The sequence below is a fragment of the Delphinapterus leucas genome, chromosome 6, assembly GCF_059928025.1.
Source record: "Delphinapterus leucas isolate spDelLeu-1000000601 "Yukka" chromosome 6, BTC_Dleu_Yukka2, whole genome shotgun sequence".
In the NCBI taxonomy this organism is placed as follows: Eukaryota; Metazoa; Chordata; class Mammalia; order Artiodactyla; family Monodontidae; genus Delphinapterus; species Delphinapterus leucas.
Genome location: NC_143134.1, coordinates 37852410 through 37873484, shown reverse-complemented (window position 1 = coordinate 37873484; position 21075 = coordinate 37852410). Strand labels below are relative to the sequence as shown.

The 21075-nt window shown below is 37.2% G+C and overlaps 1 protein-coding gene across 3 annotated transcripts in view; it reads left to right on the top strand.

Annotated features, from left to right (window-relative positions):
* ERCC6L2 (ERCC excision repair 6 like 2) overlaps positions 1 to 20845 on the top strand; it is a 140388-nt gene extending 119543 nt beyond the window's left edge. For all 3 annotated transcript variants that reach the window (XM_089913020.1, XM_022558976.2, XM_022558978.2), the window contains 2 exons: positions 11957 to 12138; positions 18462 to 20845. In XM_089913020.1, coding sequence (XP_089769146.1) covers positions 11957 to 12138; positions 18462 to 19434 — 1155 coding nt within the window. In that variant the 3' untranslated portion in view covers positions 19435 to 20845. The remainder of the gene's footprint in view (positions 1 to 11956; positions 12139 to 18461) is intronic.
* Positions 20846 to 21075: the final 230 nt, after the last annotated feature.

Sequence of the window (21075 nt, the reverse complement as noted above, 5' to 3'; positions counted from 1 at the left end):
TAAAGATGTTACTTATTTTAGAGCAGCATAAGTGCTGGTATTCTTCATCTTCACTCATTATGTGTCATCTCTTGACCATAGTGCTGGTATAAGACACCCACTCGAGAAGGGAGAACATGGAGAATGGTGTCAGAAAGATATCCCTACCCATGCATGACTTTGTAAGCTTTCTTCATCTTAGCAGTAACAAATCTGAACAGTCACTTTGGGGCATAATTTTCTCTCTTCCAGAGTTCTGTAAAATATCTTATTGTGTTTCTTTTCCATAGCACATGAGGCCTATCTCAATTTGGTGCTAATCTCCTTTTCCAGTCTCATTCTGAGACACTCATTCAGAATTATTGACACTATGTGCCAGGCACTGTGCTAGACTCTGGGGATAGAAAGATGAGCGAGCTCTTCCTAGTCAGCCTTCAGTTTATAAATCAGTCTCCAAGCACACCATGGACTTTTACTCTTCCATGTCTTTGCTCTTGTGGTTCTTTTGTTTAAAATTCCATTTCACCTGTGTCTGCCTGTTGAACCCCTATTCCTTGTATCATCAGTGACAGTTGTCCCCTGTCTTCTCCAAAGCAGTATAAATGTTTTCCTCAAGTTCATCTTTACTTATTTGTGTGTGTGTGTATGTGTGTGCATGTATGTCTGCTATAGCACTGATCACATTGTATTATGTGATACTTTATAAGTAAGTATCTACACGATGCTTTCAGCTGCAAGGAATAGAATAACCATCTGAAAATGGCCTATACAATAGGCTGTTGAGCTAATTTACATAACAGCAAATCTGGAGGGAGGTATGTCCAGGTGTATTACTACAGTCCAATGACATCATAAGAATTCAGGCTCTCTCATTTTCTGCCCCACTATCCTCAGTAAGTTAATTTTTAGTTCCATGAGGCCTTTTGCCTTATGTTACAAGATGACTACTGCATCTCAAGAACATATTTCCTCATACAAATGTATCCAAAGACAGGAAGGCGTGGTTCTTTTCCTGTATCTCTCCTTTTATTGGGGAGGAAAATCTTTCTGGCAGAACATAATTGGCTTGACTAATTTGTTTATCCCCTAAGAACTGAGAGGGCAATCTACCTTCCCTGAGCACATTTCTAAGAGAACCTCAGTTTTGTTCAGACAACAAAGAGGGAGGCAGTGGCTGTTAGTAGGCCATCCACAGTGTCTGGCACTGTATTCCTGGTTAGACTGTGAAACTCTTTTGCATTAGGAAGTGAATCTTACTCTATCTTTTATTCCCAGGACCTAAAAAAAGTACCTGCTACATAGATATTCAGTTAGAGCTTACTGATTTTAATTGAATTTCTAGTAGATACCAAAGAGATTCTATACAGAGAAATGTGGAGAATTATTCTAATTTATTAGTATAAGCATGAATTCTTTTGTAGTAGATTAGCTTTAGGCAGGATAAATATGTTTGAACTATGATCCTTGATCTAAGATGGAAGTTGTGATATTTTTGCAAGTTTCCTGATGAAGATAGAATCCCTCTTAACATAACCAGAGTCAGCTCTCACAGCATTTATGGCAAAATTGTTGGTAGGTTGATATTTTATTTAAAGGTGTCAGTCATTTTGTAACCAAGTTATTATCGGAATCAAATTTCAATTAATCTGTAAACAACTTTCATGACTATTTAGCATTAACTGCTTCTAAATGGAATTTGAAAGCCATATCCTACTTTTATTCAGTATTTAAGGCTATCCCGTTGCTGTGGCCAGATGAATACCTTAAGAGAAAGAATTTCTCATTTTGTTCATAAAAATTATTTGGGCCACTAGTATTTACCACCACACACTTTCAGGAAAAGAAAACTACTTTTAGTTTCTCTTAAGAATATCCTTGATGGGGACTTCCCTGGTGGCGCAGTGGTTAAGAATCCACCTGCCAATGCTGAGGACACGGGTTCGATCCCTGGTCCAGGAAGATCCCACATGCCACAGAGCAACTAAGCCCGTACGCCACAATTACTGAGCCTGTGCTTTACAGCCTGTGTGCCACAACTACTGAGCCCACGTGCTGCAACTACTGAAGCCTGCATGCCTGGAGCCCATGCTCTGCAACACAAGAAGCCACCACAATGAGAAGTCCGCGCACCGCAACGAAGAGTAGCCCCCGCTTGACGCAACTAGAGAAAGCCTGTGTGCAGCAACAAAGACCCAACACAACCAAAAAATAAATAAAGAAAATTGATTCTTTAAAAAAAAGAATATCCTTGATGAATCAATAAAAATTACTAATTTTCTTAAATCTCAACCCTTTGGTACTCATCTTTTTTTTGTTTTGTTTTGTTTTGTTTTGCGGTATGCGGGCCTCTCACTGTTGTGGCCTCTCCCGTTGCGGAGCACAGGCTCCGGACACGCAGGCTCAGCGGCCATGGCTCACAGGCCCAGCCACTCTGCGGCATGTAGGATTTTCCTGGACCGGGGCACAAACCCATGTCCCCTGCATCAGCAGGCAGACTCTCAACCACTGCGCCACCAGGGAAGCCCTGGTACTCATCTTTTTAGTATTCTGTTTGATGAAATAGGAAGTGTACACAAGCACTTGTATAATTGAACTGCGGACTAAACTAGCCACTTCTTTTTATGGAACACAATTTGTATCAATACTTGAAAGAATGACTGACAAACTATGGTTATTTAGACTTGTGTATTTGGTAGATACTTTCTGTCACTTCAAGGAAGACAACAGACAGTTCTTGTTGCCAGCAATAAAATTCAAGCTTTCAAGTGAAAATTAGAATATCGAAAAACTTGTGTCTGCCACCGTGACCATGACCCCTTCCCAATATTTAAAAAGATTTTTTCTGATGCATAGGTGGTAATAACAACAAATACGGTTTTCCAATGTTGTATAATTGAATGTGTCAACATTTTGAAGATCTCCATAACTGACTTAATATTTTCCAAATGACCAGTGAATGATATTACAAAATCATGCATGGGGAAAAAATCCAGCCAAAGTACAAAATACACCAATGAATTTTACTTTTAACAATATAAAAAGTTCACTGATATGGTTTCAAATATTACATGAAACTAACCTTAATTGAATTTTGGTAAAGTATCAGAAAAGAATATCTACAATTATCTGAAAAGGCTATGAAAATATTCTGCCCTTTTTCAACTATGTATCTGTATGAGGCTGATTTTCTTCATATACTCCAACTAAAACAGCATTGTTGCAGCAGACTGAATGCAGAAGAAGATATGAGAATCCAGCTATCTTTTATTAAGCCAGCTATTAAAGACATTTGCAAAAATGTAATACGTAGCCACTCTTCTGGCTAATTTTTTGTTTGTTTGCCTTGGAAAATATAAACTTTTTTTGCTGATAAAGAGTTATTTAATTATTTTAAACTTTCAATAGATATAACCCACATAAACAAAATCTCTTTGGCGTCCTCAATAATTTTTAAACTGTAAAGGTGTCCTAAGACCAAAAGGTTTCAGAACTGCCATTTTAGACCATAAGAAGGGGGTCACTTGATCATTAAATTCAGTTCTAGTGGAACATACTTTCAGTTGGCCTTTCTCTGTCGGAAAGCTTTACTTCCTCTTCTACATGACTCAAGAAAGCATATCAGAATAGAAGAGAGTGAAAATGATGTGGTTATAGGAAATCCACTCTAATTTACTAAAAAGGAGAATTATTCACAGATTTCAGTACTTTATTATTAACAATAATCTGCATCCAACTTCACAACTAGTTACAATGTCCCAGTGTTATTTGTGGCAGGGTGCTTGAAATATTCTTCCCTAGACACTGAAGAGCCATCGATGGCCTTGTCACTGAATCAGCCTGCATAGAAGCCTACACTTACTCCAGCTGGAGGCCTGGAGGAAGGAAGTGAGAGCCTAAGCTCCCCATGGAAGTGCCAGCCACTGGGAAGGCAAGCAGGGGCGGGTGCCTGCCAAGAAAGACTTTAATTAAAATTTTTCCATCAGCACCACCCTTCCGTGATCTTTTCACTAACAGGTATTATTTAGTGTAGGACCTTCAAGTAGTCTTTAGAGACATTTTTACAGTAATATAAATAATATATGTAAAGATTTAAAACTGAGCCAGGGCTCAAGATGCCAAGGACCTATTCGTTACTACTTACTGGAGATCCTAAAAAGACTAGTAGAAACCAGGGCTTGTGGCGCTGAGTGCAGTGCTCAGACAGCTACCCCAAAAGGCCTTGCCTTTGTCTGTAGGAGGTATTAAGGGGAATTTACTCTCTGACCACCCTCCCGTGAAGGACTGAGGGAATATTAGCCAACACTCCCTGTTGCTGGTCTGCAGGCTTTTTTAAAGGTAGTTGCCACCATCTCACCTGGCCTTTTCCCCCAGGTTGACTGCTGTGGCACTGCCTTCATGTTCCCAAATCCCAAGGAGATAGGGCTTTTGTATTTCTGTTTGTAGTGTGTGCCCCACAGTATTCACCTGCACTCCCGAGGCTATCACTTTGTTCCTTTAGATAGATGAGTTTCTTGTACAATGAGAAATGGACTGTTGTGCACACAAAAAGGGAGCTAGGCTCAGGGAAGCCAGTATAAAGTTGTCCTTTTGTGGCTCACTCAGCAAGCAAAGTACTATCAAAAAAGAAAATATATATCTATATATATAAAAAACTGAATTGTAATGGTTACTCCTTCCAGGAGGAAAAGAGAACCATAATTACAAACTTTAATCTCCCTTCACCACCCAAAAAAAAAAAAAGTTTTAGATTTGAATCTAAGTGTTTGTTTTTTCAGACTTGAATGACATTTTTAAACATATGCAGAAAATTATACTTCAGTGTATATTCGTGGTGGGTCCTCTAACCAGCTGGCTTTTCTCCAGAGGCTGAGTGAAGACAATTCAGGGGTAACTCATAGTTGCCTTAGGTTTCTGTTGAGTGTTGGAAAACTGCATTTACAGTAATATTTCCTACCTCCAGGCAGAAATCTTGAATGATTACTTCAAAGATAAGGGGTGTTCACACTTGCGCAAAGATCCTTAAAGGTCTTTGTACTTTTAGACTCTCAGATGCCATTTGAATGAATTTATTTACATGTGCTATATGTCTTTATGGTACTCCTGATTCCCTGCTTTGCAAAGACAAGCAAGTTTATGACTTTTTATGTGTTTATAGGGTTTGGCCCTTACCCAAAGGGAGATTTCTTTTTAATCTTTTGTTTGAACAGATGTGTAAACAAAAGCATTGCTGCCTCTCAGACTTAACTATTTAAGGTTTAATGAAGAAAAAAAATGAACGAGCACTTGATTTTTTTTTAATCTTTATGACAAAGTTGGTGTGATCAGGCCAATGTGAGGGGCTTTGGCTACATGGTGTGCCCACTTGTGGCCATGACCATAGACTGGCTTGTGAAGCTCTGTGCTATTCTCAGGAGCAAGGCGTAAACCAAAGAGCTTTCCTGTGATGGGCAGATCCTCTGGTGATCTTAGAATCCAAACTCAGGCTTCTCAACAAGTCAGAACCATTGGGACCTTCCATTGCCTTTGAAAATCTCCCTGGTTTCCAGTTTTCTCAGTGACCAATCAAGGCTGATCATCCAGTTATGGAGAAAACAGTGAATATGGCTGTTAAATATACATTGCTCTTTGTTCTGGTATATCCTCTGTAAGGTGTTTTCTAGAGAAACCGGCTCAGCAGACAGATCCATTCCAAAATTGCTTAATAAAGATTTCACTACATCCTGGTAGCCTATCATAGACAGGCTACCCATCCTATCAGGCTGTTCTTCATTGTACATTGTCCCCCTCCGAGCTTCCTCTACTTGTGGGGGATACAGATGAGCAGAGGAAAAGGAATCAGCATTATCTGTACCACCTGTGGATGTGTCTCCAGTAATTAGCCCCAAAGAGATTTAGAAAGATGGTAGAGATTACGATAGTGTTTCTCCTGCCAAAATGGGAACTAGAGGCTGTTCATGGTGGTTTTTGAAACTCCGTCTCCTGGATTGTAATATTTCCTGCCCCATTTGTTGCCCACAGGTGGGTGTGTATGGGAAAAACTGATTCCTATCAACTTTTCTCATTTCCTTGCTCTTCCTACCTAGGCGCCCTCTATAGTTCTTTAGTAATTTGCCTCCAAAATTTTTTACTTCAAAGAAAGAGGGTTTTTTTCCTTAAACATTCTGTGCACTATTCCAATGAAGTTTTCTATTATATAAAGATAAATTTCATATGTAGCAGAGAAAAAAAGAAAAATGCTAATGTAATCATATGGCTGTGAGGTAGGGGGAATATTCCTTTTTTTCCTTTTCTCAGTACACTGACATCAAAGATTGTTATCTGCAAACTTTTTAAGAGTCAGTTTTATTTTTTCTTACTCTTTCATATTGAAAATCTATATATACCTTATCTTTTTTCAGTTATATCTTTTAAAAAATAACTACTGGTTCAATATTTTAATTGGCTATTGCTATTAATATTGCTATTTGGCTTAGGTCTAATGCCTTGAAATACGGACAGTACACTTTGGGTCCAAAGTAAAAAGAAAGTATTTATTATCAAAGGTCATTTGAATGTCTCATACTATTGATCTAAAAATAAACTTTCCTTCTAGAACCAATATAAACCTAAAAGTTTACAGTAAGAAATAAGTTGTACAGGATTATGTACAGTTGACTAGGTCTAGTGTAAATTCATTTTGTCTACTCTAAAAGAAGAAATTTTTCCCTACAAAAGTGGCCTCTTATTTATTGTAATCCTAATGTATATCTTTTACAACTTAAAATTATAGCTTTTATTTTACAGACTGTATACTTTATACACGTTTAAATAGTAATTTTATGATGTATTTTTAAATATATTTTATAGAGACATTAGAAAAATGAATAATGATTTTATAACTTTATCAAAATTAAGTCAAAACAGATGTTCATCATATACTACTATGCAGCATAGGGAAATACAGCCTTTGTTTTATAATAATGTAATAATTTAATAATAATGGAGTATAATCTATTAAAATATTGAATTACTATGTTGTATACCTAAAACTAATATAATATTGTAAATGAACTATACTTCAATTTTTTAAAAAGCAGTTATTTATGAAGTCTTTGAAGTGAGCCATTTCCACATTAAACATTTGATTGTGGATAGGTGAGGAGACTGTTTTGGCCAAAATATATTAAAACAATTACCATTTATAGAAATAATACATATTTAATGTTTTTGTTGAATTAAGTAATTTTTTATATTCTGAATTTTATTTTTAATGACAAATATTTACTTTTCTGACAATAACATGTTACGTTTTAAATGTTTAATTATATAAATCAGATTAGGACTTAACATAGTTAGCCGTGGCCGACCTTTTACCTTTTTAGACCTGTTTAACTCTGAAGGGGGAGGGTTTTCCTCTACTTTTTCAACATTCAACTGGCTGCTCCACATAGTACATATACGTGCAAAGGAGGAAGACATATTACCACTCATAAATTAGGATTATTATTTCAATATCCTCTGATAAATTCAGCTTCTTAAGTAACCTCACATTTCCATTCAATTAATCTCATCATCAAATGGATCTTTTAACTGTATGTTTATGTTATTTAGAAATAATTACTATACTCTTTACACTTTATTTTTAATAAAGATACCATAAGTTGAACTTGATTACTTTCATAAATATACCATAGTAGAAATACCTAACAATATCCAATAATTTATGAAGATAATCATGAACATAGCAATTACTAAGTTATAAATTAAACTCTAACAGTGTCAAACTTTCTAAAATACTTATTAGCAGTCATATTTATACTATACAAATACTGTACAAAGTTCTTGTCTTCATAATTCCCTCCTTATCATTATAACCATAAATCTTAAGAGGAAGGAAACCTTCATCAGACTCACGGAGTATAGAAGTAATTTCTCAAAGCAAATCTTGGATAATTTAGAAGAAACTTTCTAGGAAAAAGTTAGGAGCAATTAGGGGATTTTACAGAAACTGGGCTTTCTGCTTTCCTCATGTTATGATCTCAAAATTTCCTATCAGATACAGACATAGTGTTCCAGTTGTTGGCCATTCTGTTCTCTGGTGGAAAGAAGAGTGGGTTTATTTTGCTTTCTTGAGCAAGCAATCTCACCCTCTACCATAATATTAAGGAGCGATAATGTTATCTTTTAATTTCCTAGTCCAGCTCATTTTTACTGAATTTTTCATTACTTGACCCTTCATTACTATTGCTACTTCATAGTGTTGCCTCAGTGTCATATGACTTCCCAACTTTGACATAAGCGGTAGTGAAAGAGTTTGCGTCCAATTTCACATGGTCTGGAATCTTTTCATCTTGGCCACAGGCATTGTACTTTGCTTTATAATAAATTATAACTGTCCCTTCAATTGCAACTGCACTGTCACTGTTTTCCTTATATCAGCTATTATAAAAGATACTATTTTACTATAAATAGTGAAACCAGCTTTTATAAGAAGGGCATCAAAATGTTTATTAAAATAATTAGTAAACAAAATTTTGTTTCACAGCCTTGTTTCAGTAAGTGTTAAACTACCCTACTAAAATGGAAAACTGAACCTAGTTTTTTTTAAGTAAAAGATGGGATATTGAGCCAGTGTGAGAGAAAAAATGCTTTTCTCTTTTTATTATTATCTAAAATAATCTGGTTTTTAAGTGTATAATATGTGGCATAAATTAAAGATCCACATGTCTGATAGCTATGAATAGAAAAGTTGAATTTTCCTGAAGAATTTGTAAAACCAACTTGAGAAAAAATGTATCTGTTCGAAATATGAGCTTTGTAATGCTGCCAGGGTCAGAAAGACCCAGAGTAATCATGTAAATAATTGAAAATTTCCATGACCTGGCCTGCTTTCTCCATGGCTTCAGAAATTGCAGTATATGAGGAGGGAGTGTTCTTGGTTGGCCCCATTCCTTCTCTTTCAGTTTACTCCCTTTATCCCCATGTAAACGTTCCCATCCCTCCTTATAATAATGGATAATTATTTCTTGGGAATCATCAAAGATTATGAGCTATTTTATTAGGAACTTTTAACATTCATCTTGTTTTCTTGTGATGTAAAATAAATGCATCAAATCTCTTTCAAATTTATCTTTAAAGATCAGCATTTTCCTCTCTTTATTAATAATGTTTTAAGCTTTAAGAAATGATGTCTTTGAGGAAAGTACTTTCAGCATTACTGACTGAAGCAAAGCCCTGGTTCAAAATGGCAACCTGGCATTTTGTGTTTGTCCACGTGAGTCACACTAGATTTTGAAGAAGTCAATTTCTTTTCATTAGAAGTGGTTTGCTATTAAAGAACATATAATTATGTCTTTTGTTCAGTTTATTTCAATGAAATGAACTTGAATATAAATTAAAGAGATAAATGATTTATTTTAAAAACAGAAAAAACTAAAAATGGGAGGGAGATGGGGCTCAGCTTTTTTAAGCCCCTTAAGAGTAGGGGCCTCTTTGTATATGTAAATATTTTTCTTCTCAACTGCATAGCATGGTGGCAGGAACGTAATAGGTGCTTAGTAAATATTTGTGGAATGAAAGCCATTCCCTACCAACATTCAGTGATATGTGCCACTTGAATCCCATTGAACTCCTGTAAAAGAAAAAATCACTGTCTCATTGACAATTACTAATCTGTGTTTTGTAGTATTTGTATGCCTGCAAATTTCTTAAGTGATAGTTTAACTGGGTCTAGAATTCTAGGTTGACGGTTTTTCCCTCCCAGCATGTTGAAGATACTCTCATTATCTTCTCTTGGTGGTGGTGATGGTGGTAGTGGTAATGAGAAGTCTGCCTTTAGTTTGATTATTATTTCTTTGTGGGATAGCTTATTTTTCTCTGGTAGTTTTTAAGATATTCTCGTTATCTGTGATATAACAAGGTACAGATTTATTTTCATTTTTCACACTAGAGATTCTCCTTTTTTAGTTTGAGGATTCATGCCTTCTTCAATTCTCTGCCATTACTTCTTTGACATTATCTCTTCCATTTTCTGTTATCTCCTTCTAATATTTTAGAAATTTTGGTATGTTTTCTGCCATGTCTTCTGTCTCTTAATTTTTCTTTCTTGTCTTTCTTTCTTGTCTGTCTTCCTTTCTTCCATTCTTTCTTTCTTTCTTTCCTTATTTCTTTCCTTTCTTTTTTTTCTTTCTTTCTTTTTCTTTCTTTCTTTCTTTCTTTCTTTCTTTCTTTCTTTCTTTCTTTCTTTCTTTCTTTCTTTCTTTCTTTCTTCCTTCCTTCCTTCCTTCCTGCCTTCCTTTTTTTCCTCCTTTCCTCCTTCCTTTCTTCCTTTCTTCCCTCCTTTCCTCCTTTCTCTCTCTCTCTCTCTCTCTCTCTCCCTAGCATTCTGAGTAATTTTACTCTACCAATTTATCAACTGTCATTGTAAGGCTGTGTAGCCTGCTGCTTAACCCATATTTTAAGTTTGTTTCTATGTCTATTTTTTTTCAAAACTATATTTCTTTTCTAGAATTTGTATTTGGTTCTTTCTCAGATCTGGTATTTTACAATACCCAGTTCTTCCTTTATCTTTCTGGATATGCTAATGAGTTAAAGTCTCTTTCAGATTGCTTTGTTATCTATAATTCCTCAGATATGGATTCTCACATTTGTTGTATCTGTCCACTTTCATGGCAGTGGGCTTTGTGTGTTCTTTACAGTTTTTAACTGAACGCTTCCCCCCCCGCCACATTGGAATCACAGCATTCTCTAGATTTAAAAAGTGTTCCTATGTTATATTTTTGTATTCACCCCTCATTGAGATCTATGGTTTTCACTGGTTCTGGGCCATTTTTTTATGTTGGTTTTTAGCTTATATTTTTCCATACAATGCAAGTGCTACAAAATCAGATTCCACAAATGGCACAGGCTGGGCATTCCATGTTTTCACCAGTGATTCTATCTAGAGTAACAAGGGAGCCTGTTTCTATCCTGTGCCCCCAGTTTGGGCTTTCCTAGCTTTAATTTGAAAACTGGATATCCATTTAATTCCTGCTGTGTTTTTATTTTGTTTGTTTGTTTTTTAATTCAAAGAGTTAAATCATTTCCATTTCCCCTCTACACATGGAATCCTGCAGACTAGAATTTAGGACCCTATTCCTGGGACTGCTGAGCTTCAGCTCCCACCTACCACTATGTTACTTGGCTTTGGCATCTAGATATTTTCCTTTCTTACTTTTGAGCTCAAATATAATTTTGTTGTTGTTGTCAAATTGCATCCAATATTTCTGTTTTTGGAATAAGATGGGGACTTTCCATATACTCACCTTACCATTTTGTCAGGGAAAATGGAACCATACAGTTTAAAATTATTTTTTTCTTGACTCACTATTTTTAACAATTTGTATTATGCAAGACACCCTTAGTCTGTAAAATAAATGTGATTCTATCTGTAATTTCAACCACCTCTAGTTAACATCTTAACAATCACTAAGTAATTCTTACAACCCACTGGAGATTGAAGTAGGATTTACAAAACTAGTGTATTGCATTATTATATAAAGGTTGTTATTTCTTAAAAGTTTGCTTATATAAGATTAAATAACCGAAAGTCTGCTTAATAATATTGAGAGAAATTGCTGAATTAATTTTTTTAAACATCCCATTTTTATGCCATTATTTATATAATCATTAATTTTTATCCTTGTTTAGGAGAGTGGATGCCAGCATGTGTATCAGTGTACCCATAGTCTTGACAGTAGAAACATCATATTACCATTACTTTTATTGTAACTTTAAGAAAGGTATATCTTTAGCATATATCTTAAACAATGAAAAGAGAAACATCGCATTACTGCTACAAGTAATATCTTTTTAAAGGTCTAACAAGATCTGACAATGATATTACTTGGAGAATATGATATACTAGATTGTAAAGAATACTGGGAAAAAGTAAGACAGTCTCCTTATTTGACCAAAAATGACTGTTTTTTCAGAATTTTTGCTTTCATCCTTTTTTCAGACATATAAGGAAAAAATGAAGGGAGATACATCGTCACATACAAAGGAATGCCAACAACCAAGTGAAGGCAGCATTTCCTTTCCCCTTTACATTTCACACCCTGTAAGCCAGAAGAAGAAAAATGTCTACCGAACAGGCCAGACCACCTTCATAATTGGAGAAACACCAAAAGGGATCCGCAGGTATGTCATCTATAACAACATTGGACTTTATGAATGATTCTCAAAAGAAATATAACTACCTAGTAAAATACACAAATTATTTGAATTTTAACTATACGTGGCATCTGAATATTTCAGAGAAATATGAATTTGTACACTTTAAAAAATAAATCCCAGAATTCCCTGGTGGTCCAGTGGTTAGAGCGCTTTTGCTGTGGTGGCCTGGGTTCAGTCCCTGGTTGGGGAACTAAGATCCCACAAGCCACACAGCATGGCCAAAAAAAGAAAAAAATTCCCAAATGTTTTAGTGTTTTAAGAAGGCTAATCCCCAAATTGATAAAAAATGAAATTATTTTATATAAGTGAAATATTCATTCACTCATTGAGTATTTATTGAGCATCTAATATGCACTCAGGCACTGTGCTAGGTGCTAAATATACAGTGTAAAAAAAGAGACATAGACATAGAGCTTACAGTACAGTGGGATGGGGGTTGACATCAAACCATAAAATTTTCAAAAGTAAAAAAACTTATAAATAAATAATTATAAAATGGTGTGTTATAGGAAAAAAGTAGACAGGCCTCCTTTATAGAGAATAATGGGATCGGGAGGGATATAACTCCCTTTCTACTAGGTAGTCAGGGAAGACCTCTCTATACAAGTGACATTTAAGTTAAGACCTGAAGGATAATGAAGCAGAGAACCAAAGTAAGAACTTTCTGAAGAGGGAGGAGGTTTTGAGAGAAGACTGGTGTACTTAGTGCATAATAAATCAAGCAGAGAATGGCATGAGATGAAGGGAGAGACATAGATGGGGCTGGAGCATGCCAAGCCTTGTAGATTATAGAAAAGAATTTGGATTTTGTTCCAACTGCAGTAGAAAGCTGTTGAAGCATGACATGATCTGATGTATGTTTCTAAAAGATTTTTCCAGCTTCTGCGTGGAAGAGGGCAGAGTGGACTAAGGGAAACCATAAGGAACTAGGAGATGGTGGTTTGCAATAGAGTAGTTGCCATGGAGACAGAGCCGAATGGATAAATTCAGTTTGATGTTGAACTGTTTTTTGGGAAGGGGAGAAGACAGGATTACTCCCAATTTTCTGCCTTCAGCAGCAGACTGGATTCACTGAATGGGGAAAACTAGGAGAGACACAAGCTTGGAGTAAAAAAAAAAATCAAGAGTTCTCTTTTGATCATATTAAATTTGAGGATATAGGGAAATGTCACATGGGCAGTGGATATGCTACTCTGGGATTTGGAGACTGGAGGTGTAAATTTGGAAATTATCAGCATAGAGATTATAAATAGATTACAGATAGTTTTTATAGCCATAGACTGTGTGGACAGCTTAGGAACAGACCACAGAGAGGAGAGGAGAAGCCCCAGTACTGAGCCTGGAGAGTGACTGTGGCCTACTGTGTAGGAGGCCCCAGTGCAAGGTCCTAAAGTCCAAGACAAGTGAGAGTTTCGAAAAGGAGGGAACACTTAACTTCATTGACTGCTGCTGAGAACCAGAATCAGAAGAAGTGGGAAAGCCCCTGGAGCTGAAGAACTCTTTGGTCACCTTTCCATGAGCAGCAGAAGTAGGCAGATGCCAGGGTGAGGTGGGCAAGCAGTGAAAGGGCAAGCCCCTGGGACTGCTTCTTAAGTTTGGATGTGGAAACTAGCAGTAGCTGGAGGGCATTGTGGGATGAAGTGTAGTTTGTTTTTAAGTTGGGAAGATAATAGAACCTGTTTGTGTGTTGAGGAAAAAGACTAATAGGAAAAAACGAGATCACGCCAGAGAGGTGATAACAGAAAAAGTGAAGTCCTGGAGGCAGGAGAGGGTGGGATCCAGACCACAGGCGAAGATCTAGTCTTTGAGAAGTATTAAGAGAAAGAGATAAAGAATGGCACAGATACAGTGATATTTCCTCAATTAATTGAGAATTAAAGTCATCAGTACAGAGGGAAAGAGATTTGGGGAGAGAGAAATTATGAAAGAAGTCATTAGTGGAAGTCATAAAGTGGGAAAGCAAGCTTAGTGGGGCTAGACTTCCTGGGTGACGTTAAGTTCCTATCTGAGAGTAATTCCAGTAAAACCATCTGTGCAGTTGTGCAGACTTCATTCAGCAAGCTTCAGTTGTTCAGCTGCAGACACAGAATAGGGAAACAGCTGAGTTTTACCAGGAGAAGGAGAGAGAAGCAAGGAAGCTGAAGGATGTTTGCAAAGAAGCGATTATAAAATTGAACATAAGCTGGAAAAGGGGAGGCTGATGTTAGTGAGAAAGCAGAAGAGTCAGCAAATTGGAGGACTTGATGAGATGAAGGGTATATTCCAGCATTGCTGTCATTGGGATAATTGAGCAGTTGAACTGGAGCATGATATGATTGAATTCAGGGATTTGGAGGTTGTGCAGTTAATGGTAATGACATTAGTGGTATATGACTTTGGGAATAGGGGCCTAACATGGAATCGAGTCTGTGGAGGTGAGGTCAAGAAACTGGTGGGCCAGGAGTTGGGTGGGACATCCACATGGATACTGATGTTATCAAGAATGATGGCAGGAGATGGGAAAGGAAACAACATTAATCCAGGATCTTGAGTGTTCAGTCACTATCAGGAAGCAACTAGAAAGTCAGTTAACAAGGTGGGGTGGGGATGAGAATGGTTAAGCTGGATAGCATAAACCTTAAAGAGGGGAAGGAGTTTTTAAGAAAAAACCATCTGGAAGCAGCAATGGGAAGCATGAACCCTGAGGTTTAAGGATGTGAGGTATAAGATCTTGACTTGTGAGGGCTGCAGTGGGGAGGCAGTATCAGGAGGAGACAGAGGGCCCCTTGGGCAGAAGACACAGGAGAGTTAGTAGATCATAGCCTGGTTCCAGGGGCACCGAGGAATGGTCTGGAAGGATGGGGGATTGGATTAGATCAGGGATGTAGAGACTAGCAGGGGCATGAGAAGCCAGTGGTTATATGTAACTGAGAAGTAGTGACTGAGGTAAGCAGGGAGAGGAGGCGTGGTCCACTTGGTCCTGATGACTTCTACGGACAATAGGAAAATGGTGGTTGCTCTGCGTGTTCCAGATGCTTCCCTCGGGTTTTGGCAACTCCCAGGCAACCTGTCCCTTAGCTCCTCGGGTGCTGGTGTGGCAGATTGGAGCATGCCTCTCAGGTGCCCACCGTTGCCCACAAAGGTGAACACCCCACACTGCTATAGCAACACAACTCCTCACAAACAGATTTACAACAATGATTTTGGGTAAATTGCGAGTAATTTTCTTTGGGCAATTATTTTTGCTAGGAGACCAACCATATACATTTTACCAGTCTTTAAGCACAAGTGTCTTATCCCCTTTAGCACTGCATATAAAAATAAAAGTATTAACAGTGATTAGTTTTTTGCCTCTTTTTTTTTTCTCTACTTATCCTAGGGATAAATGCCTCATGCTAAATAAAAAGGTGAAGGGTGTCTAATATTAGAATGCCAACATCTGAACTAGGGATCGGTGTCCAAACTGCTAGCACCTCTTTCCTGCTAACCATCCTAACTTTATGTGAATCAAGAATTTGTACTATGCTGTAGCCCCATGGATTATCTGAATGAAGTTTCAGTCCTACCTTCACTTCAGAAAGCTTAGACAGAAAGAACATGGTTTTAGCTGTGTTCCATCCCTTCTCCTTCAGTTCCTCGAGAAAAAAGGAGAAAAATTGAATTTTTTCCGTGATACATAAATACTCTTGATACACTTGCTGAAAGACTGAAAGATGCCTAACTTTGACTTCCTTTGCCCCACCCCTGCCCCTTTCTCTAAATGGATTATGAGTGTCTACAAAATTTTCTTCACAAAGTGGTGGCTAGCTTGTATCCCCTGGTTGTACCTTGCAATTCGTTGAGTGTTTAGAAAGACCAAGAATTACAAAAGCAAGTTTAGAAGGCAAAAATAAAATGAATTGTAATCATAGCTCATCCTGTAAAGGGCAACCACACAGCCCAGTTTACTTACATACTACTGAGGTAGAATAAGGTCTGAAGCACCTCTCCTCCCAGAGGTGACAGATTTTCAGGGTCATGGGTGAGGTCAGCACAGCAAAGGTGAAAGTACTTTGGCAACTGCTGAAACACTACCAAGTCTTGGATGAATAAAAGACATCAGCCTGTAACCCTGCCAATAACTTAATCTTCACAGCACAAATATTTATGAGAAAGGCCATGAAAATGATTCAGAGATGATTAATAAACAAAATAATGACACTTCATTACTTCATGTGAAGTTAAAACTGGAACCTTTTAAGAACATACTTGTTGCTTTCCAACCAAGAACATTGGCCATATCCAGGACAGAAATTTGGAACCTTGTTTTTGTGTTATTAACTATTCTGTTGGCAATGAGAGTGGCTGTTGATCAGGCACAGATAGTACCTGGATTTGGAACAAGTAACAGGACCAGTGTGGGGAGGACTAGAAGCCAGGGTACTCATCTGAAGCCACAAAAGAAAGTCATGAATTTGCAGCATGGATTGCCACTAAAATCAAAGGAAACACAAACTTTATATAACCTGGTCTGAGTGGCAAAAATAATAGTGGCTTTAAATAAAGCTCCTGGTTACATACATTTAAAAAAATCATTTTTTATCCTCAGGATTCTCTGTTGTATACAGGATAAAACTCAAACTTCTGAAATTGGCATACGGATCCCTCATGATTTTCAGCCTTTTTCTTGACTGATTCTCCTGCCCCTGTGTGCACCAAGTCTTCTTGCAACTGGGCCCATGCACGTTCCTTGTCTCCCTAGAAGGCTTCCTGTCTCATCTTTACCTGACTGGCTTGTGGTGACAGCAGAGAAGCCTTCCCTGCCACCTTGCCCACTACCAGTCACTGGCTTAGGTACCCCTTCTGTGGATGCCAACAGGGTGCCGTATTTACCTCCATCCTGGGGTTTATCACTCCCTTCTGGTTTGATTTTCATGTATCTGTCTCCCCCAACTAGACTATAAACTCCTTGAAAACAGGGAACTGGGGTTTGTTCACTGTTGTATAGTTTCTTTTACAGTGCCTAGCAAATAAGAGGGCTCTATAAATATTTGTTGAGTGGATAAATGAATGTTGTAAGGAAATATTATATAAAAATAGATATAATTCTACAGTCTGGGGACCTTTAATCAGCACCATCTATGGCTTTTGTTTAAAGAACATTTATAAGCATTGGGCTCCCCTGACTCACGGCCTAAACTCGGCACCAGCAAACCAATACCCTCTTAGCCCGTCTTAGTCTGCTCGGGCTGCTGTAACAGAATACCACAGACTGCGGCTTAAAAGACAGAAATTTACTTCTCACAGTACTGGAGCCTGGGAAGTCCAAGATCAGGGTGCCAGCTGATTTGGTTCCTGGTGAGAGCTCTCTCCCTGGCGTGCAGATGGCCACCTTCTCACTGTGTCCTTTCATGGCAGAGAGAGAGCTCTCTGGTGACTTTTTATGACCTATTTTAACCTTAATTACCTCCTAAAGGCCCCATCTCCAAATACAGTCACACTGGGGTTTAGGGCTTCAACTTATGAATTTGGGGGGAGGATACAGTTCAGTCCATAGAACCCTCACCTAGGGAAAGGAGCAGAGTCTAGTGCCCAGGGGTCCTAAACAACCTTTCCACTTCCATCTTAGCAGGGTTTCAGAAGGCTCATTTCCTCACATATGCATATAACAGCTTTTATTAATATCTTATACTAAGACTGAAATGCATTTCTTCAAATAGCATCTGACTATAGTGTAGCTATCTACACTGAAGTCAGATCAATACTGAAAAAGAATCTAGGTTCATCAGTTTAGAACTTTCCTTTAGGCTCATCAAAAAGTTGTGTGAAATTTCTATATTGTATCGATACTTGTGGAAGGAGAAAAGAGGAGATAGATGAAAAAAATTCCTGTCTTAATTTTTCAGCATTTTCTCTTTTCTATTTATTAAGACCCTTCTTTGACAGTTTTATTTCATGGACCTTGAATGCAATATACATTTCCAAATACAGATTATGTAAATTATGATTCTTATGTAAGTCATAAATTGGCTGACTGGAGTAGCAGCATGCTGGGATCACACAATTCCCAGGAAATACCTGATAGTATAAGTCAGAATAACTTAAAAAGCTGGTAATTTCATGAGCTAGAATATTTTTTTCAGTAGTGTAAGGAAAGAGATCACATTCTCCTAAGTGCAAAATGCATGTTCATTATGGAATTAAGCTAATATATGCTAAAGGAATACTATTGCATTGCTTTGTTGCTACATAGCATAACACTGAAGACAAGCTCTTTAAAAATAAAATGTAATAAAAATAACCACTGGTTTTGTTCATTAAATCTTCAGAAAACAATTTGAAGAAATGGCTTCTTATTTTAAGTTGTCTCCTGTAAAGGAATTTGCTAAACATATAACTAATGCCACATCAGAAGAACGACAGAAAATGCTAAGAGACTTCTACGCTTCTCACTATCCAGAGGTAAAAGAATTTTTTGTGGATTCCCCTTCAGAATTCATTAAATCTGCCCATGAGGAAGGAGAGAGAGTCAGGAATCTGTCTGAAAAAAGAGAGTCTCTTATAAAAGAAAGGGTGTCAGATTCTGTAACTTTGTCATTTAAAAATTGTACCAAAAAATTTTCTCAAATTTGCAGCCCAAAAATATATAAAGAAAAATCGATTAAGTTTCAAAATCACAGTTTCCATAGAGAAGAGGTGCTTTCTAATGATGTGGAAACTAAGAAATTACCTGTAAGCTCTACCCAAGAGACGAACAGTGGGAAAAACAGCCAAGCATCCAAAGATACTGTAGCATCCTGTTTCCTGAACAGTAAGTCTGGAGCGTATGAGTTGGAAAAGTTGGAAAATACCATGAAAAACCGACAGGATCTCACAGGATTGGGTGTTTCAAGAAATGAACCCTTTTTCAAAGTGGAAAACAAAAAGATAGAAAATCCAGTGTTAGAAAACACTTCTGTGGTAAGCTTACTTGGTGACACCTCTATTCTTGATGACCTCTTTAAAAGTCACGGGAACAGTCCCACACGACTGCCAAAGAAAGTTCTTTCAGGGCCCATGGAGAAAGCAAAACAGAGACCAAAAGATTTCTGGGACATCTTGAATGAACAGAATGACGAGAGTCTTAGTAAACTCACCGACTTGGCAGTAATAGAGACTCTGTGTGAAAAAGTGCCTTCTGCTGCATCCTCCAAAAGGAAAGAGGATCTTGAAGCTCCTCTTTGGAAATCAAATGAGAAATTTTTGTGGAAAAAATTTTACTACAGTGATACAGATGAAAGCACAACTAATACCCAAGAGTAATACATAAACATACAAATAAATTACCACAACCAGTGAATTTCTGCCATCAATGTTTACAATACCGTATTCCACACTAATTATGTTACACAGTTGTCAACATATATTTTTAATAAACTCTTGCTCTAGGGCTTTCTTTTTAAGTCTAATATGTTATCATGTGTTGGTTTTCCTTGATAGCTGATTTGATCTTTTAAAAAAATATGATTGTATTATAGTATAAACCTCTTTTATGAAATGGAAAATATTCTGGATTTGTTATCAGGAGACCTGGGGTATCTCTCTTACTGTATAATTATGTGACCTTAGATAAGTCATTTTGGCTGGTGTGCAGCCATTTCCTAATATGAAAGATGAAGGGCTTGAACTTGATCCACATGAGCGTCCTTCCAGTTTAAAAAAGGTTTGTTTCACTCTCCTAGATTCCATTAAGTCATAGCCCAAATTATGCTCAGCCCCCAAATCAAATGTATACTAATGAGTTTCTTTCTTACTACCATTTGGAAAATTATTAACTGTTTTATTTTCCCTCAATATCATGTACTACTATTAAGAAACTATTTATACAAAAGTAATAACTAGTACTGAATACATGATGTATATTAAAATAGTAAGCTTATAAACTGCTCAAAATCAGAGGGGTAAGTTGTATAACTTTATGATATATGATGCTGAAGTAATACAATTATTATCATTAGCCACAGAACACCAATGCGTCAACTTTTTGTACAACTATATAAAGCTTTGTATAGTACTTTTGCACTTTTTTAAATATGAGTCAATGAGAAAACATTTGATTTTATTTAAAACTCTTATATTTTGTTGAACTTAACTTATATAGTTTATAACCAATGGAATGTGCTTGTTGTTGAATTCACTTATTTGGAAACATTCACTCAGCCCCTATGGGTGCTATGCTAGGAGCTCGAGATGTACAGGCGAGGCACTGCTACCAGTAAAACAAAGGAAACCATATGTATAAAGAGTCGGGTCTGTAAAGCCCCTGGCATCATGCCTGGCACATGGTAGCAGGACCTGAGGCTTCTACTGACCCACACGCAGATACACTGTGGCAACTTTCCCTCAGTTGAACCGGCAGGGCTATGATGAGAGGAAATGTCCAGAAAATAGCAGTGAACCAGGAAATGGTGGTGCTCAGAGATCACTGTGAATTGTTACTGTATTGAGGGGAGGGGGCCTTTGGAGTACCCAGCCATTGCAGCGTGGAGCCGTTGCTCAGAAATGGGGAAAAAAAGAAAGAAAATCTTTTCTTAAGGGACTGAATGGCCAAGTATGTTTTTCTCTAGGGCAGTGTTGAGAGCTGTGAAATATATATTATTTCATGACCCAGTACATGTGTTAATACATATATATGAATGAAATAAAATGTTTATGAAATAATATTTACCGTTAAGTCATGCAACATATTTTGGTATTTTCTCTTCTATTGCACTTTTGGCTCTTGTGTATGTATGTTTTTTAATGCTTTCATAACCCACTAAGTTGATTTCATGACCCACTAATGACTGGGAACCACAGTTCAAAAAATTCTCTGTTTTAGGTTATATAGACTTAGTCTTTTTTTTTTTTTTTTTGGCTGCTCGCAGCTGAATTGTGTCCAGACTTATTAGATGCTACATTTCA